The 20,087-nt window shown below is 48.2% G+C and overlaps 1 protein-coding gene across 2 annotated transcripts in view; it reads right to left on the bottom strand.

Annotated features, from left to right (window-relative positions):
• Positions 1-4,084: 4,084 nt before the first annotated feature.
• FSAF1 (40S small subunit processome assembly factor 1) overlaps positions 4,085-20,087 on the bottom strand; it is a 16,793-nt gene continuing 790 nt past the window's right edge. Inside the window, exons 2-8 of one of the 2 annotated variants that reach the window (XR_013331994.1) lie at positions 17,900-18,246; positions 8,671-8,727; positions 7,915-8,010; positions 7,682-7,768; positions 7,074-7,126; positions 5,230-6,076; positions 4,085-4,112 (exon numbers count right to left, since the gene is read on the bottom strand). Coding sequence is in view for 1 of the 2 variants with exons in the window: in XM_077751697.1 (XP_077607823.1) it covers positions 5,938-6,076; positions 7,074-7,126; positions 7,682-7,768; positions 7,915-8,010; positions 8,671-8,727; positions 17,900-18,246 (779 nt within the window). In the remaining variant the exon portion in view is untranslated. Of the gene's footprint in view, positions 4,113-5,047; positions 6,077-7,073; positions 7,127-7,681; positions 7,769-7,914; positions 8,011-8,670; positions 8,728-17,899; positions 18,247-20,087 lie in introns of those variants that run through there. The other variant, XM_077751697.1, reaches the window with a different exon arrangement.

Below are 20,087 nucleotides of genomic sequence, written 5' to 3' on the forward strand. Positions count from 1 at the left end.
CCGAGCCAGAGTTCACCGGGGACGCTGGGAACAGGCCCGTACTTCCTGCTCTTGGTGCCCGGAAAAGCCCTGCCTTCTGGTGCCTGCGCCTTCTGCCTACAGATCACTCTCAGGAAAGGATCAGAACGCAGGTTTTAAGTGTCCTTCCGGGGGTATTTGCATTTTAGCCTTAATTCTAGTTGCAAGTGAAAGGCTTGGCCCCTTGTGAAGGCATGTTTCAGCACAGATGAGCAGGCAATGGTCCTGTGGTCACCTGCACACAGTGAGATGGGAGGGTAGGTAAAACTGCAGGGGGAACTCAGCACATGAATGCCGGAAAACACTCTCACAAGATTGAGGTTCCTCAGCCTCAGCACTACAGACATTTGGGGGCAGGAGGGGGTGATGGATTCTCTTATTGTTGTGGGCTGGCCTGTGCTCTGAGGGTGGTTAGAAGCAGCCTTGGCCTCCACCCACTGGATGCCAGTAGCACCCAAGTTAGGGGCAACAACCCAAAGTGTCTGCAGACATTGCCAGATGTCCCCTGGGGGACACCCTGGGTTGAGAACCAGTAGGGGTTTGTCACGTGTCCATGTGTCAATATGCAGAGTGACGCTGGGGCATCTAGCCCAGCATGACATGGAAAGCCTGTACCACAAGGCTGCGGACCTTCAGCTTACTGCCCAAGGCCGTGATTGTCCTTCCATAGGTATGCAGTGCTCTGCCAGCCCGGGGCAGGCAGGGGGAGATGGAGGTGAGCCACGATCAGGCACCAAGCTGTCAGGTCTCACTCTGTATTTACTGAAGCTGCCCCCCAACACCGCACCCCCATTCTGAGAAGGCAACACTTGTTACCTTCTTTCTCGTTGGCCACTTTTGCCTGGAGGCGACAGGAACTTAACGGATGTGTGGCCTTCATCTGGTTTTCAATATCTAATCGGATCTCATTAGAAGATATTTGAGGTCTATGCTGATTCTGGGAAAATCTCCACTTTTGTTCTGCGAGTAAGCCAGCAGCTGTTTTCACGGTATCACTTTCCTTGGCAGGTTCCTCCGTAAAGAGAAAGGGATTGTGGTGGCTTTCACTTCAAATGGATTGAAAAATAGGTAAGAGTAGATTTGGGGTAGGATGTGTGGACCAGACACTGCGTTCAGCACTCAGACACTCATGTCTTTTAACCTGGCTTTGATGTTGGCTTATACATAGTCTTAAATCTTTCCGTGCCTCGGTATCCCCACCTGAAAATGGATGCGTCCTACATACTAACCTACCTCCCCTGACCTACTGCGAGGATTATAGAATAACACTTTTGAAAGAAAAGAATATAGTCTTTCATCTATCGAGTCTAGGCTAATGGCTCCCAAGGAATCAAGCCTGTGCGGGGACCTTCCAGAATGTTCTCCGACCACAAGGCAGTGTCTTCCATCCAGGCCTCTTGTCACCAGGAGCATGTGTGTACTAACATGCTGCCTGGCCTTGAGGGAAAACTGACATTTCAAATAGGCTTCACACGGCCATACAAAGCAACACCCCAAATGTCCCCATTCCCAGTGAGGCCTGTTTTTATGGTACTTTTTGTGCAAAGTGCTGTAAGCAGCATTATATCGTTAGTCCCAAAGGCATCTGTGTGCAGAAGCCCCCGTAAAACCTGCAAAGAGGTTAACCTGCCTCTCTGTCTCCTCGGTCACCTTAAGTTCTGACATCTGAGGCGTCCCCCAAACCATAGTGTATCCCCACTGTTTCCGAAGATCTCGGCAGGGGAGCGGCTTTGAGAACCAAGGTCTAAGAGTAAGGCGGGAGGCGAGGCTCCTGACCTGCGGCTGGGAGTCTGCATGGCCCTGGGACTGGACTTGCATGACCTGTTGGCCGGGGGTGGGGTGGGGGGGGGTTCCCTGGCTTTCTCAGTGAATGATGCTGGCTTCAGTCAGGGGTTGGGAGCGGAGACCTCACAGAGGAGTCCCGTCTGGAGGGCGCGGGCTGCCCAACCTCGTCTTTGGGAAGACCCCGCAAGGGGGGCACCGCTCACCAGGCCAGGCCCTCAGGCAGGCTCTGAGGACACCCCAAACACAGACTTCAGATCTGGAAAAGTGGCTGCCGGTGGCTGTGGGGGCAGGAACGTGGGGAGTGTCTGCAGACCTTTTCAGCTCTTCCCCCGCCTGGTGACGAGGTGCCCCCAGCCTGACTTTCTCATCACCAAGGGGAGGTGCAGAGCGAGCAAAGCAGAAGATGTTAAATGCATGATGTAGAATTGCTGCTGTCCCACTAAATTGTTGTATTAAGCATGAGCGATCTGTTTAACGTTGGCAAAGGAATTTAAAGAGTAACGAGCTTTGTGTCCTTGTTTTGACAGTCCACAGGACTTCCATTTCCCTGCCTTCTTCCCCCCACCCCCGCGTTTCCCCCTCCCCTCCNTTGTATCGGTATCCACAAGCGTTTGTATTTTTTGAATTGCAAACACTGTGTTTTCTGGTCTTTGGGGGTTGGTTAACTTTGTGTATTGCCTTTCGGAAAACCTGAGTTTTATCACAGTCTTGAGCGGATTTGAAATAAATTCTTTGGACACTGCCAACAAGCAGAAGACAGGGCCCGGTGTGGAATTCCTGCTCAGCAGCAAGGTACGCCAATTGCCACGTGAGCCCTGGGCACCGGCAGGTACTGGGGCAGCGGCCACGGAGGGGAGAACATCCCATCTCTCACCCCCAGGGCCTGCGCCTGTGAGACCCCATATGGCTGTGCTGCGTATGCCCACGAGAATAGGAGGTGGTGCCATGACTGAACGATAAGGTCCATCTTAGACAATGGGGAGTTCGCGAATTCATTCTCGCAAGAGGGGGCGGGGCCAGACATTGAGAGAAGTTGGTTTATGGTTAAGATACATTCGTGAATAAAACATTGGTCAGGAGTTACAAGAAACCGAGATTTGGGGAAGACCTCCTAATAGCCTGTGAGCATCAGGGGGACCCACCGGTCCCTTCAACCACAGTCTGAGCCCAGGTGTGTCTGACCTGAAAGCTCTGTCCCTCGTAGCCTTCCCCAAACTGTGATCCTCACAAGCACCCATCTCACATGCCTCCCCCAACAGCCCCTTTGGCCTAGCCTCCCCAGCCATTTGCTGGATCACCAAATGGCTTACCTGGGTAGGGGCGGTTGCAGACCCCAAGAGAAGGCAGCGGGGCATTTAGGAGCAAGGGCCCTATGGATCAACCCTCTTGGAGGCAAAGGAAGGAGGACCGGCCAACGGAGATGTCGAGTTGAGACGCAGACCAGCAAAGGCCTCTGCCACTCTGGGTTGGGACAGTGGCACTGGGTTTAATACTCCCGCATTGATCCGGCACGGACGTGGGCCACCCTGGGAAGGAGGTGAGGCGATCCTGAAGAGGGCCAGCAGCCGAAGGCAGCCTTCAGCACTCAGAATAAGTACTTCCACCCGAAAGAGGATTGGAGGGAGACATTGGGGTATCCACCTCTGCGCCCCAGGTCTACAACGCTCTTCCAGAATTCCAGTGAGAGAAGCTTAGATGAGGAAGGCCAGGGACACTCCTGGTCAGCCTCCTCTCACTCATCCTAGACTCCCCCCACCCTCTCCTAGTGCCTCTGCTCATCACGACTGGGACCCTCATCCCAGGGGTACTAAGCCTCAAGTCACCAGGTCCTTCTCCCCCAGGATTGCTGCTTTTGTCTACTCACCATGCAAATCAGGTGAAAGGAATGTGAAGAGATGCTTGAGGGGACCGCCTGGGTGACTTTTCCCTGCCCCACCGGGTGACAGCAGCCTTATCTCCTCTTGATGGTCACAGGCCGGTCTCCCCACGAGGTGGTGGCTCTTCTTGCCTGGACACCTTTGGTTTAGTGGGACGTGTGCTGTGTTGTTTCTTCCTTTGGGAAGCAGGGTGCCCAGGTCCACGGGGCTCAGAGCTGTAGGGACGGGAATCTCCAGGTCCCTAAGTGGGCCACTGGGAATAACGGGAGGCAGGGCATCATGCGGAGCGACGGCTGACCCGCCAGATGTGCGGGGGACTGAAAGACGCCCCTGCGAAGGGGAAACGGCGGTAGGACAACACGTGGATGCTGCACTGAAGCCTTCTGTTCCCTTGGTGGCTGTTGTCAGAGTCTTAGTCGTAACCGTCTTCCCCTGGAAGACGTCACCAATGCAGAAATTAAAAGCGTGGTCCTAGCCTGCTCTCCAGCCCGTAAAGTACGGGTTTCTCCTGGGCCCTAAACATCCGGGGGTTTCTAGAGCCCCCAGCGGTAACAAAACAACTCTGTAAGTATGTACTCGGTGAAAGCAAAACAAGCAAGTAATTTAAACTCAGAACTTGCAAGCTTTTCCCAAATGGACTAGCCTGTAGCTCTGGTCTGAGCTACTAAGCACTCAACTATCTGAGCCACAAGGCTGGAGGTAGGGGGTGGGTGTGGGGGTCCTCAGACCCTGGGCTCTCTGTAGAGAAAGGGAACCAAATTACCCCAGTCGCTGCTAGGATAGGTCACCTCTAGTTCCTCAGAGATTTCCTGGGGCTTTGTCATGTTTGGGATCCTCTACATCTTAAAATAAAAATCACACTCAGGGGGCCTGGTGGCTCAGTCAGTTGAGTATCCGACTTCTGCTCAGGTCATGACCTCACGGTTCACAAGTTCGAGCCCCATGTCAGGCTCTGTGCTGACAGCTCAGAGCCTGGAGCCTGTTTCAGATTCTGTGTCTCCCTCTCTCTCTGCCCCTCCCTCACTTGTGTTCTGTCTGTCTGTCTCTCTCTCTCAAAAATAAACATTAAAAAAAAAAGTCACTCTTAAAAACCGCCAAAGTAGGTATTCTGCCGAGCACTGCCTTTCAAAATAAACTTGGAAAACAGAATGTCGATTCCACTCTTGCTTCAACTCAGGGCAGTTGTGGAGCTCCTCACTCGGCAATGGCTCTGGAGTCCGGTTTGGAACCACATAAAAAGGTCAGCCACTTTTACCCCTTTGTTTTGACCAAAACCTTATCGTTTGATAAGATTTTTTTGTCATAAAGAAAAAAAAAGCTAAAATTGATTACTATCATTGAAGACTTTTTTTTTTTAATGTGTCACAAGCTTTGAGAAGTTCCAGATGGTTTCAGTAAGTGCAATATACTTTTAAAAACATGTTCAGATGCCTGCGGCGATTATTCTGAAGGAGAGGACATTAGCTTACACGCAGGTGGGGTTACAATCTTCTGCTGTGTTATCTGTCATGGTCACGTACACCACAAAAGCTGTGTTCTATCTACATACCTTCTTATGAAGGAGACTTCATGGGGCGCCTGGGTGGCTCAGTTGGTTAAGCGTCTGACTTCGGCTCAGGTCATGATCTCATGGTTTGTGGGTTCGAGCCCCATGTGCTGACAGCCAGCTCAGAGCCTGGAGCCTGTTTCGGATTCTGTATCTCCCTCTCCGTCCCTCCCCTGCTCAGGCTATCTCTCTCTCTCTCAGAAATAAAGCATTAAAAAAAAAAGAGAGACTTCATACACATGGTAGAGGCTAAAAATCAAAACCGCTTTTCCCACAAAAACAACTGACAAATGATCACACATGGTTCTTTCATGTGTAACAGGACACCATTTTTAGAAAATTCAAAAAGGTGATTTAATGCTAACTATTAGCATTTACAAATCAGTAAATCATTAAGCTGATGAAAAGTCATTACATGCAGAAGTACAAAACACCAGTGAAAGCCAACCTCACATAAATCTCGCTGGAGAACATTAAACATCCTTTTCCACAGACTGGCTTAACACACACGGTGCGGCTGGCCCTTCCCGCTGCGCACTTATCGCTATAAAACACACACCTCATGTCTACAAATTTTACTATTTCTATTTGACATTTTTTCCCTCAAATAGAAAAGCAGTCTATAAAATATGAAATAAATAAGAATAATCTGGAAGTCTCATAGAGGTCCCATGCCAGTACGACGTTCTTCTCTCTACATCATGAAGCACTTCACTTGGCCACTCGGGAGGAATTTATTTTCTTGATGTCAACCTGGCTCAGGATCAGTGTCCCATTTTTGAATTTTCCAACCTGCCCAATCCGTCCACTTGACAAAATACTGGGAGCTGATTTCTTCTTTTTGGCTTTCCTGCAGTTACAATCAGAGAAAGGGACTAATGTTAAGCTCATAAGGAAGGGCTATAGCACCATCAACCAGGTGGCTGGGGCCCTGTCCCCTGCAAGCTCCGGGTGTCCCCATGAGTGCCATCCGCCACTGCCCTACCCCAACAACTGTGGGCCTTCACATGGTCCCTGAAACATGCCGCTGCCTTCCTGCCTCAGGGCCTTTGCACTGGTTTCTTCCGTGAGGAATGTTCTTTACAGGTCTTTCCAGGCTGTCCCCTCCTCTTCACTCTGTTCTCAACTCAGATATGACCCTCCTAGAATGACATCGCAGCCCATCCCTGGTGATTTCCTTTCTGATGCTTTATTGCAACCTCTTCACAGAACCTGCCAGGGCCTGGCATCCCCTCGCTTACCTGTTCGTACGTTTCGGTGCGTTTCCCTCACTACAGTGTTAAGCTCCACAAAGGCAGGGAAGCGGCCAGTGTGATGATGCCTATGTTCCTGACACCTAAGATGCCTGTCTGCCTGGCACACGGGGGACCCTCAACAGACACATACGGGCAGAACAAACGGCTGCTTGACGGCACGTGAAGGTCACTGGGAGTCCAAGGAAAAGGCCATATATTATCTTACATTCTGAAATCAGGCCCAGGACACCACATGCGGTAGGTCGAGGACATAGCCCCTAGCCCGCACTGTCTTATAAGCAGGCTCTTGGGAGGGAACAGAAGTCTTTTGTTGGAAACATCAATCTCGACTTCTCCGCTAGTCACGTGAGGTGTCTGGTCTTTGGAAATGGGAGACGGGAGAGAATTCCCGATTCAGTCCTGAGGTAGCTGTTTGCTCCCGGGCAATGTCCTGCCTCCTATCTTCCCACACGGGACGCGCTTAGGGTACCAGAGAGACAGCAGAGTGCTCTACCGGGCTAGAAACACCACATGCGCTCAGGGGCTGTTTTCAGAACAGATGAGCACGTTTATTCAGATCGTTCCAGCACAGGGCCTGACGGCGTCACTCACCGGTCTTCCTGCCCTTTCCTCTTCTTCTTCTTGAAAATATCTGTGTCCTGGGCCTGATTTCAGAATGTAAGATAATATATGTGTCAGTAACGGATAATAGAGATTCAAAAAAAGACCAGAGGTTTGTGGTCAAAAGCCAGTAAGCTACCATTTAATATTTTTCTCAAGGAGGCCTACGAACATAGACTTAGTTTCATCCTAAAACTCAGAGTGTGAAAGGTCATTCCTTACAAGACTGGCAGTGGAAACATCGACTCTTCCATTTTAGGCGCAAGGGAGGGAGTGTAACATCTCTTCCTCTGTGGGTTTTCATAGGTTTTGGCATTCTACACAATGTAAAATGCAATCGGGGAAAAAGATGGAAGCGGCTTGCATTATCCGAGTGGCAGTTTGCTATTTCCAAGCGAACCTTCCATGGAAATATGCCAGGTTACCTGGCTGGTGTTAGGGAACGCAGCTGATGTGAACAAGTGGAGAAAATGATCATTTAACTCCGGATCTCAGGGTTGCCTACACTGCTTTCCCTGCAGCAGGTCCGGCACTCCACCGTGGCCACATGCGGCCCCCTTTCTGTTCTAGCTTAGGAACGAAAAGGCTATTACTCCTACCATTCTCTTTTCTTCTTCTTTTGCCGCCTTTTTTTCTTTGATTTGCTCCTGCAAGACCTTGTAATTCACATAACTATTTTTGGGAGGCTGAAATGAAAGGGGAAAAAAAAGGTATCATTTTTTTTATTTTGCAAAGCTCTCCCAGTGACCCGTGCCCTGACTTGCCCTGGGCTCTCCCCTTTTCTGTGCCCTTTTCTGTGTCCGATGATGGAAGACCGAAGTGGCCCCCCCACCTTAGCGCCCAGCATGATGGCCCGTTCCCGCTCCAGGACTCTTTCCTTTCCTTTTCCGTAACCCGTGATCCCGAAGCGGTGCACTTCCAAGCGAGCCTGTGGACACAAAGCAGAATCAGACCCCCGTGCGTTCCAAAGACTCCAGAGAAGAGACACACCCCGGGAAGTAACACAGGCCAGACACGACGTGCCGGAGCAAGAGGGCCGTGCTGGGTGGTCTGCCCAGCTTCGCGGAGGTCTCCGTTCTCCCACGTGCAATTCTGGACAGGTGAAGCAAAGACTTCGCTCCACACAAATCAGCAACAGGATTCAGATTAAAAGCGGGGATGCTCTCTGAGTTCCCACTTAAAGGTACCTCTCCAAACACACTCACAGAGAGAAACCATTCATCGTAGCAGTTCCGAACGCAGATCTGTGTTTGCTCATTTGTCTAAAGATACTGCAGAGGAGGAGGAAAAAGTCACCAATGCCTGCTCTTTGCAGCTGAATTCCTTCCTCCTGTCTTCTTTCTCATGCACTTAAAAACCTACTTTAGACAACAGAATACACACAACCCTGGCTTTTCTTACTTAACACTGCATTACTGGCATTGTGGTCACAAGCCCTCGGGTTTTAACGGACAGCCTAATATTCACCAAGAGAAGTTGTGTAATTTGCTTAATCACTTTCTCAACCACTGGACATGTAAGCATATTCTTGTGTGTGTGTGTGTGTGTGTTATGAAGCTGAAAAGATTAACAATTTCAAAACACATACCTTCTCTAAGTTAAATTCTTGTCTCTCCACATCTTTCTCAAGGATATTAGTTTTGGTCTGAAAAGAAAAAAAAACCTCATTAAGATCATCTGTTACTGTATCATTAGAGTATCTGTCATCAACAGAGGAGTCATGTTTTTTTGTTTTTTAGTTTATTTATTTTGAGAGAGGGTGCACATATGCGCGGGCATGAGCCAGGGAGAGGCAGAGAGAGGAAGGAGAGAATCCCAAGTAGGCTCCGATGCAGGGCTTGAAGGCACAAACCGGGGTTCTGTGCTCTCTGTCATAATAAATGCACCTTCCATGTTACTTTATCAAGATTCCTGACTTTTATGATACTTACGATCGTCTTCAATCATGTATTTCACAGAATCAAATGCCTTAATTAAGGACACCAGGCACCTCCATTCATATATCCCATAGTTTTACTTCCTGTTCCACGACTAGAAAAAATTCTACGTTCACCTTGACGTTAAAAACTTTTTTCCACTGGCTTAAATCTTAGTGATTTCAGGATCATCCAGATCCTCAAATACAAATTATGTTAAAAAGAAAAACTATAGGGGCACCTGAGTGGCTCAGTCAGTTGAGTGTCGACTCCCATCTCAGGTCAGAATCCCAGGGTCGTGGGATCAAGCCCCACGTCGGGCTCTGCGCTGAGCATGGAGCCTGCTTCGGATCTGCCTACCTCTGTCTCTTCCCCTGCCCTGCTCCTCTACCCCACACATGCTCTAAGATAAAGTTTAAAAAGAAAAAGGAAAAACTGTATGCTGTTCACAGATCTCCAAAATCCAAGGAAACGTCTACCTCCATTTCTAAGTATTTAAGTAGTTCTTTCTTTTTCTTCTTCTGTCCCATCCATCCAAACAAGTAATGGCTAACTAAACTCTTTTAAATTGAAAATTTCTTTCAGGAACGTCAGATTTCCAGTAATACTGGAGATGTGACAGATGCCCTTGACTGAGCTGTTACTAGAAGATCGGCATGAGGAAGGAAGCGCAGTAACAAGTCTTGGCTGCCTGCATGTGCTACAGTCACCGTGGGGCTGGCGGAGACACTGGCCCACAGAGGACAGGGGCACAGATTCTGATGTCCCCACTTCTCCCAACACCAGCCCCACAGATGACCTGCCTTGTATGTGGGCCTCTGTTCATCTTGGCCATGGGAACCCCTGGGCCCGGGGGTGGTGGAGACCTGAGTGGCAGGCCTGGCCTCACTGAGATGACCTTTCTGTTCCAAAGCCCTATGTCACCATGTCACTAGAAACAGCTCAGCTTTGTAGCTGTCAATGTGTTTGAGAAACAGTCTGGATTCTAGACGCTTGCTTATTTATTTTTTTATTTTTATTAAAAACATTTTTTTTTAATGCTTATTTTTGAGAGAGAAAGAGCATGAGTGGGGGAGGGGCACAGAGACAGGGGGACAGAAAATCCAAGGTGGGCTCTGCACTGACAGCAGAGAGACTGATATGGGGCTTGAGCCATGAACTGTGAGATCATGACCTGAGCAGGAGTCGGACACTTTACCGATGGAGCCACCCAGGCGCGCCCTGTGCCCCCTCCCCCCGAGATCCTTGTTTATAATAAAAGTAAACATTTGGAAAACAATTCTCAGCTAATTATTTTGTGATGCTGAGTCCATTGCAATGACCCCACCAATATCTAACTTTTATTCGTAGCTTTAAAGCCCCTTCAGTACATTATTCATAATGTATTGCCTGATTTAGAAACAATGGGGGGTCAGGGGCACCTGGGTGGCTCAGTCGGTTAAGTGTCAGACTTCTGCTCAGGTCATGATCTCACTATTCATGGTTTAAAGCCCCACATTGGGCTCTGTGCTGATGACTCAGGGCCTAGAGCCTGCTTCGGATTCTGTGTCTCCCTTTCTTTCTGCCCTTCCCCACTCGTGCTCCGTCTCACTCTGTCTCTCAAAAATAAATAAATGTAAACAAAATTTTTTGTTTTAACACTTGGTGGTTTTCCCTGTTTGCTTTCCCCTTGTAGCAGTGGGAGGCATAGCACCTGTAGGCAATACTGGGTCCTCCTCTGCTTCTAGGCTACGCTGCCAACCTGAAGTTAGACGGGGCCATGTGACTTCCTGTGGACAAAGAAGTGTGAGCAGAATGGAAGTGTGCCCCTTCCACATGGAACCTCCACCAGCCATCTACTGACTCCCCTTCTTCACCAAAGCAACTAGGAACCTCCAGACAGTGGAGCCCCTATTATCCTGGGTCCCTAGCTGAGGATGGTGGGGAGCAGTCTGTCCTCGCCAATCCCAATGGAGATATAAAAAGAATTAACATTTACCTTTGAACCACTCAGATGGAGGGATTGTGTTATTAAACCACAGCCTAATCTATCTTGACCAGTAAAGCCTTACTGTCCCACACGCAGGAAAGAGAAATGTCGGCAGATTTTGAGAACTTGCACGTTAGGGTTATGAAGAAAGAACACTGTAAAAAGAAGAAACGGTTTGGGAGAACGGCGTGGGGGCGACACGCAAAGGCCCGCAGGCCCCCAGGCTCAGGGAACTCATCCGTGGGTTGACGTGCTGACCACAAGTACTTTCTCCTGCACTGGTGAGATTCTTTTATCCTATCAGTCACACTGTGCGACCTCTGGCCAGCTAGAGACCAGCTGGGGAACAAACACTCTGGTTTTAAAATGCAGGCAGCTCTGGGGCGCCTGGGTGGTTTAGTCCAGCTCTCAATCTTGGCTCCGGTCTTGATCTCATGGTCGTGAGTTCACGTCCCACACTGGGCTTCACGCTGGGCGTGGAGCCTCCTTAGAAAAATACAAATATATGGGGCGCCTGGGTGGCTTAGTCGGTTAAGCGTCCGACTTTCGCTTAGGTCATGATCTCGCGGTTCGTGGGTTCGAGCCCCGCGTCGGGCTCTGTGCTGACTGCCAGCTCAGAGCCTGGAGCCTGTTTCAGAGTCTGTCTCCCTCTCTCTCTGACCCTCCCCTACTTATGCTCTCTCTCTCAAAAATAAATAAAACGTTAAAAAATTAAAAAAATATATATATATAATAACACATATAATTAAAATGCAGGCAGTTCTAAGAACATCAGATAAGAATGTATTCTTATCTTCTCAAGGGTAAATTACTTCGACTACATTACTGTCTTCCTTACACCTATCTGACACTGGATCTCCCAAAGAACAGGGATGTGGAACAAAGTACAAGGGTGCCCTGGAGTGCGGAGGAGTCCAGCGCTGAGTCCTAGGGGGTGATCTAGATAGTACAGAGATTGTGAGGGCAGTAAGAACCTGGAGCAACAACTTGGGGACAGGTCTTCCTATCTAGTGAAGATGCTGGCAGGCAGCGCACTTATGATACTCAAAGCACAAAAAGCCTATCTGGTGTGGCAGTTAGGTACACAGCTTTCACATGGCCAGAAAGAAGCCTGGGGTCCAACCCTGAGCTCTGGTATTTCCTTCACATCCATAATCCTTTGTGTGGAATCCTTAGAAAATTAAGACGTTTTCACGTTTTATTTTATTTAAAAAAAAATGGTTTTTTTACTGTTTTTATTTATTTCTGAGAGAGAGAGACAGTGTGAGCAGGGGAGGGTCAGAGAGAGAGGGAGATATAGAATCTGAAGCAGGCTCCAGGCTCTGAGCTAGCTGTCAGCATACAGCGTGATTTGGGGCTCGAACCCACGTACTGTGAAATCATGACCTGAGCCGACGTCAGATGCTTAACCAACTGAGCCACCCAGGCACCCTCATTTTCACGTTTTAGAAAGGTAACACCGTGAATATACTGAATATTGTACATCATTTCCAGTGGGGGCCAGTACAGCAGCCCATAATCCGTTAAGCACGTTCACATTTCTGTAGCAGGATCTATGACTATCCATGCCAAATGTGACCAACAGAAATAATTCCAAAGCCTCATCTGAGTTCAGGTCAGGTTTCGTGCCCAAACCAATCTATCTGCATCAGACTTCAAAAGAAAGCAGGTAACGGTGAGTTTGAAAGCTCCAGGGTTCTGGGATCGCAGGTGTGGGGCGGCTGACTGTTTAAACGCAGCCAAATATCTTCACCTCTCTAGGCATCAATTTCCTCTGTAACATGAAGGCAGGGCATGTGAATTGTGAGGACTCAGTGAGATGACGAGTCAGTGAGCAGAAATAAGTACTTGTGGTAGGTAGTAAGCACCAGTGAATCGTGGTTATTATGAGTCATTTGCTACATGCTCAGTAACAGTCTACATGCACCTTGGGACCACGCTGCAGGAGCCGACAGCCCCTTCCGAACTAGAGTCCCCTCTTCTATTATTTCTGTTCTGTCTTTCTTACCCCTCTTCTATGGAGGCCACAAAGGAGGCTAAGGTTCAGGGCAGGGGCCGATGCTACGGGTGAAGACAACACTGGTAAGACACATCCCCGTGAGCCAAACAACACTGGGATCATTTTCAGCCACACCTGACGCTTTCATTTCTCAAGACCCTTCCTCACAGGCAGCCTTGCACCCATTCAAGAGTGGTTCACCCACTCATTCCTCATATCCCAAGTCAGGCCACCGACCCCAACCCAGGACCACTGCGGTGAACTCCTGACTCAGCCCCTGCAGGCCTCTGGCTGCTTTCCTAGAATCGAGGTACCACGCAGAGACCTGAGGGATGTTTAAAATGTTGTCAGATCACCTCATGCCCTTAAACTCTCTGGTGGCTTCCCACATACTTTAAACCAAACGCCAAAGGCCTCACCGCTGCCTGCGAGACCTGGTGAGGGCTGGCCTCGGCCCCTGCCTCCGCCGCGCCTCACGCCATTCCCCTGTGTCCTCCCACACTAGGCTTCCGGCTTCTGTAACACATTAGGCCGTCTCACGCGTCCAGGTGCTGCCAGTGCTGTGTACTCTCCACCTGCGTCAGTCTGCCGCTCCTTCCTCTGACAAGCTTTGGCACAGCCTTGTCAGCCTCTGCTGACACTTCCTGCCCAGTCTACTGAAAGGGGGCTCTGCCTATATTCCTGTCCTTCAGAAGGTTTACAACTTTTTAGTCATATTACTAATTGACCTGGGGTTTGCCAGACCCCGCCAGTGGGGTCCTTCATGAGGGCAGAGGACTCTCTCTCGTTCACTGTTGGATCTCTCGGGTCTGGCAAACAGTAGGCGCCCAAATTATGTGTGGAATAACTAAGTACGTAAGTAATCTTTTACCTATTATTTCCTGTTAAGCTACTTCCATAGTCACTGCTTTATAAAAGGGATATGACTAGGAAGTTCATCTGTAGGTTAGACACCTGGATGGGTAACACATTATATAAATGGTGGCCAAGTTCTCAGCTTAACCCATTAAAAGGGGTGACATCAGCAGGGAGGGTTTCCCCACACGGCCATTAGGCAATCCTGTACCGGCTACGATCCAACTCAATTCTGACCCTGCCTGCATGGAGACAGCACCACATTGCACAGCTGAAGGGCTCAGTCCTACAAGATTGTCCCTTGCTTCACATGCTGCAAGCCCAGGTTGTTAGCGGTACTTAGGACTGGCCACCCACAGGTTAGAGTCCCCATGACCCCTTACTTGGGTTTGGTGAATCTGCTAGAGTGGCTCACAGAACTGAGGAAACCCGTCTAACTGACTAGATTGCTGGTTTATTACAAAAAGATGCAAGTCAGGAACAGCCAGACGGGGGCGACGTGCAGGGTAAGGCAGGGGGGACAGTACAAGGCCTCCCCTGTCCTCTCTGAGAGCGTCACTCGCCAAGCACCTCCATGTGGTCACCAACCCACAAGCTTTCCAAATCCTTTTAGGTTTAGAGAGGCTTCAGTACATAAGTATGATGGATTAAATCACTGACCATAGGCAATGAATTCAACCTCCAGCCCTTTACCTCTCCCCAGAGATCAGAGACGGGACTGAAGTTTCCAACCCTCTTGTCAAGGGGTGGGTTCACCTGGCAGCCTGTCCCATCTTCACAGCCTTTGCAACTCGCTCATTACAAAAGACACCTTTACTGCTCTTATCATGTACAAAATCCCAAGGAGTTCTGAGCCAGAAACAGGGGACAAAGAAAACATAACTAGATATATACATACACATATACGTATATATGCATACATATGCCAAGTATATGTATATGTTTCCTTACTATAAATCACCATACCATACCTTGAAAATCTGTTTTAATACACAGTGCAGTGTAATCACATTATTTATGGCATAAGCCTAAATTCTAGGGAAAGACGATCACCTCCTCGGTTTAGGCAGGGCCAGCTGGGTTGTCTAACTGGTTAGGACCTCTCGAATCTTCTCCAAAGATGACCGGCTGACCCCATGCAGGCTATCATTATTTTATTATACTTCTTTGCTGATTCCATGTCTGTTTGAACTGTCCTACAATGACCTGTAAGCTTTGAGAGAGCAGGGGCCACAAATGTCTTTTACCATGTTGTACAAATTCTTAGCATAGCATCATGTATCTTAATTACTCCCAGCTGACCGACTATTCCTTACCTGGTATTCCCTAGACGCAGGATATGCCACTAATACCTAGTGTCATATTCGTCTGTGTTTATTTACATGTTGCAACGCCAAACAGTCTAAAGTCTTTTTACAGGCGTATGTGTTTTTATTGTGCTCATATTCTGTCTCCTTAGCTGGACACATTCACGTTTCCAAAGAATCAATTTTAGGGGCACCTGGGTGGCTCAGTTGCTTAAGCATCTGACTTCAGTTCAGGTCATGACCTCGCGGTTCGTGAGTCTGAGCCCCACATTGGCATCTGTGCTGACATCCCAGGGCCTGGACATTGTTCAGATTTTGTGTTTCCCTCTCTCTCTGCCCCTCCCCAGCTCACTCTCTCTCTCTCTCCCTCCCTCTCTCAAAATTAAATAAACATAAAAAAAAATTCAAAGGATCAATCTTAAAAAGGAGAAAAGGGCAGAACGACCAAAGATGACTGAGAAATTTCGTTAGGATCAGGAAGTTCAAAATGTCAAATGAGCTGAGATCCCTGAGAAAAGCCAACTACAATGATAAAGGGATCAGTCAGAGCAGGAAGAAATAGAATCCAACAGCCCGCCGCAGATGATCTATTATTAAGAGACGGAGAAATGCATTCATTCAATGCTAACTTTTCGGTCCTTTCTACTAGAAAACTTTCCATTCTAGAAAGAACACAAGCGGGGCAAGACTTCTGTTTCAGAAGACTGAGACACCTGAGGAAATGAGGGAGGGTACTCAGATGCTGGTTACACTCTCCAAAGGGAGAATTACATATAATGCAAGCACTGTTACCCAACCTTTCTCACTGCGTGACACACACAGAAAATACTAATATTTGTATGGTGTACTCAGGTACACCGTGGTGACACCAATCCCTGGTAAGCCTCCCTGGCCGGCCAGCGTGCTGGCTGAAGGACCAAAGGAATCCTTTACCTATCCCACCTCTAACAGTTCCCTGTGCCCCAGCATTTGGAGTATGAGTCGGGAACTGACCGAGAATCCTAAAATAAATCTTTGAGGAAGAGATCCTCGTGAGGATCATGACACGAAGTGCTACCGGAATTCTACGAAAGATTACAAAGATGGTTGTGAAACCATAAAAAAGATGTGGTAAGCACCGGACACCGGCACATGCTCACCAAGAACCAGACAAATTGACTATCTTTGTAGTGGGTTGAATTGTCTCTAAAAGACATGTCTGTGGTCTAAATCCCCAGAATCAATGAATGGATCTCATTGAGGGGAAAGGGTCTTTGCAGTTAATTAAGGATCTCATGACGAGACTCACCCTAGATTTTGGGTGGGTCCTAGATCCAATGACAGATGTCCTTTGAAGAGAAAGGCAGAGGGAGATCTGAGACTCAGACATACAGAGAAGGTCATGTGCAGACAGAGGCAGAGTTTAGGGTGATGTGGCCCCAGGCCAATGAACACTTAGGGCCACCAAAAGCTGGAAGAAGGAAGGAAAGATTCCTTTCAGAGGGGAAGGTGGGTGCCCAGCCATCCAACACCTTGATTTTGGCCTCCTGGTCTCTAGAACCATGGGAGAATAACTCTCTGCACGACAGCCCTAGGAATGAACACAATCCCCTTTTCCTTTTACGATAGACAGAAGTTGCTACAATGTGATGAATGCGACAGAAACAGAATACCTGAATTTCTGCAATGAATTTGACCAAACCATAACGCTACCCTTGTGGGAAAAGCTGGATAAGTAACCATACCCTCTCTCCTGGACTGAATTTTGAGTGACTTCCAAATTCTGTCTGAGATTACTGCTCAGTGAACTCAAACTGCTTTTAGTCAGAAGGGGAGTTCCTTGAAAGAGAGTGGTTTTCTCTATTTTGTTTACTGCTATAACCCAGAGCCTAAGACAGCAGCCAGAAATAGTTGCCGAATGACTCCGTTTTCTCGGAGCACCATCAGGCAGAAGCCCTAGGCACGTGAAAGAGTCAATTCGGCAGGCTTGCGTTTGTTAAATTCTGCACGTTCCTCAGAAAGTCTTGTTTGTGTAAGACTTTGTCAGCTCCGGGGAGCTGGCCAGTTGGAATATTATCTGCGAAGAGTGTTTCTGTGTCCCCGAATCCTTGAGCCAAGCCACGCCAGGTCCGCCCAGATGGTTTATACGAACAGTGGGATTTACGGCGAATACCTACTTGTTTTCTGGGCATCTAAAAGCTTCGATAACTAAGGTCAGTCCGTACATCTATGTGACCGACCCGCTAGTAAACACCCTGGACACGCAGGCTGGAGTGAACTTTCCGGGTCGCCAACACTTCCCACCTGCTGTCACAAGTCATGGCGGTGGGGAAGGAACTAAACAGATCCCACACAACTCCACTGGGTGGGGACATCTGGACACCTGCACCTCATTTCCTTCACACTTGGCCACACGCACCTTTCCCCCTCACTGGTTTTACTCTGCATGCTTTTGCTGTAATCATTTGTAACCATAATGATGACTATATGCGGAGTCCTGAGTCCTGTGAGTGCTTTTAGTCAATCCTCAAGCCTGACGGTTGTTCTGGGGACCTGTGACACAGTCTGTAAGAGTATTCATCTAGGGGCGCCTGGCTGGCTCTGTCGGAAGAGCATGCGACTCTTAATCACAAGGTCATGAGCTCAAGCTCCATGCTGGGTGTGGGGATTACGAAATAAGTAAGAATTTTAACAAAGAAACAAAAAGATACTTCTCTAAAACTGCAAGGTGTGTGTGTGGCGGGGGGGTGGCGGGGAATCAACACGCACATTTAAACTAACCAACTGGTTACCTGTGTGTCCTCATCTAGATCCGGCTTCCCTTTCCTTTTTTTATTTCTGCTGTAAAATTCTATCACTTGCACTCGATCCCTGCTGTTCTTCGGAGTTGAGGGAGATGTCGCGGCACTGGGGACATCTGGTCCTGAGGCAGAGCCGGTGGGGGTCACAGCAGGAGCACCCTGCAGCTCTTCCCTGAGTTCCTTGAAGAAGCTAGAGGCCCTCTTCCTTTGGCCTCTCACGAGACAACCACGCAGGGGAGCTGGGTCTGCTGTCAAGGCCACTGGAGCCCCTACAGCTCTCTTCTTGTTTTCTCCCTTCTTTCTGATCCTTTTCTGTGCTGCCTCATCTTCTGTCTCTCCTGTTTGTTCAAACACAGAGGAGAAAAGGAAATATTTTTGGTTCTAGCGAATGATGTGAAGGCACTTGTACATATGCTACAGCTATCAACACCCCGAAATACAAAGAAAAGAGGGATTTATTTTCCTTCAAATAGAGTTGTGTTTGCACAATTCATAGAATCCAAACTGCATGGGGCACCTGGGTGGCTCAGTCGGTTAGCCATCTGACTTTGGCTCAGGTCATGATCTTGCAGTCTGTGGTGAGTGCGGGCCCCGCATCAGGCTCCGTGCTGACACTGAGAGCCTGCTTTGGATCCCCCCCATCCTCCCCTATTTTAAAAACAAATAAGCATTAAAAAAAGAAAAGAATCCCAAATGCAACATCTTTTCCTAGGTAACTGTATTCATGCCCTTGACCCTTGAGGCACAATATGTTCTCACCTTGGTCCGTACTAAAAGCAACAGCAAGGCAATAGTCCCCAGGGACTGGTAATCCCAGTTGGCTCACGCTTTGTGCTGAAAATGTCTGCCATTGCAGCTGATGTTTTATTTTTTTTTATTTTTTGATGTTTATTTATTTTTGACAGAGACACAGAGTGCAAGTGGGGAAGGGACATAGAGAGAGGGAGACACAGAATCGAAGCAGGGTCCAGGCTCTGAGCTGTCAGCACAGAGCCTGACACCGGGCTCAAACTCACAAACCATGAGATCAGGACCTGAGCCCAAGTCAGCGACTTAGCTGACTGAGCCACCCAGGTACCCTTGTTTTGTTTTATTTTTTAACACTTTCTAGGGTTATGAGTAGGTATCACAGTTTTCCTGTTTTCTTTCAGTTATGAAGGCAGATGAATCTAAGACAACTTAATACAATTTGAACACATCTATTTTCTACTAAATCCCCAGTTACCTCCTCTGTTTCACCTGTTCGACTCAGATCAGTCACCTGAAGGTTCCCACAAGAATCCCAGGCCTTGTTACTCACCTGCAAACAAGTATCACAGAGCTCTCTAAATATCGGCCAGTCATTTATGTTGGCTTCTATTAAGCAGTCAACTAAACTTTGACATTAGAGACATAAAAGTGAGCAGTTACAGCCCATGTCTTCAGAGCTCCTAGCACAATTTCAAGCCTGAGTTGACATGAACTATACTTAGGATCTGGCAGAATAGTCTTTTCCTCTAGATTTTAAACTTCTCAAGGCCAAGGACCAAGTCTTCTCTGTCCTCCAGTATTCCCAAGGGCTCAGAGATGCTCTCTCCAGTGTACAGTCCATACAAATACAGAAACTGTACATGCTAGACAATCTGGGGATTGGAACCCAGTCTCTGCAAATTAAGAGCTAGATAGGAGAGCTTTGGAAAGTATTTTAACCTCTAGTGCCAGTTTCTACATTTGCAGTAATGGGATTAGCGGCAGTATCAAGTTCACTGGGTTGTGAAAATTAAATACATAAAAAATATGGAGTACATGGTAAAAACACCATAGTTTTAGCTATTGTTTTTACTGTTTAAATAAGCTGAGAAGTTTGAGCAATGGCTCCAAACTAATACAGCTTTTGCAACATCCTCTTACAAATTTAAGAAATGCTTGCTCCTTAAAGGCGCCAACGCCTAATTATCTCTGTGCATGAACAAGGGATGTCACCTTCCCTGGAGTAAGTTCTTCAGTGTGTGGAACTGTTTCCCTACCGAAGTGCCGGGCGGGTGCCAATCCCTAATAACTTTTATTACTTTTTCCTCAATCATCATAAAGGAAGGAGAGCACAGGCTGGCCAACTTAATGAAGAAAAAAGGCTGCAGCGAAAAGCTTCACGTGAAAACGTTCTCTTAAGTCCGTGGGGGAGGAACACACCGAAGGCAGG

This window comes from Crocuta crocuta, unplaced genomic scaffold (genome assembly GCF_008692635.1).
Source record: "Crocuta crocuta isolate KB4526 unplaced genomic scaffold, BGI_CrCroc_1.0 scaffold59, whole genome shotgun sequence".
Lineage (NCBI taxonomy): Eukaryota > Metazoa > Chordata > Mammalia > Carnivora > Hyaenidae > Crocuta > Crocuta crocuta.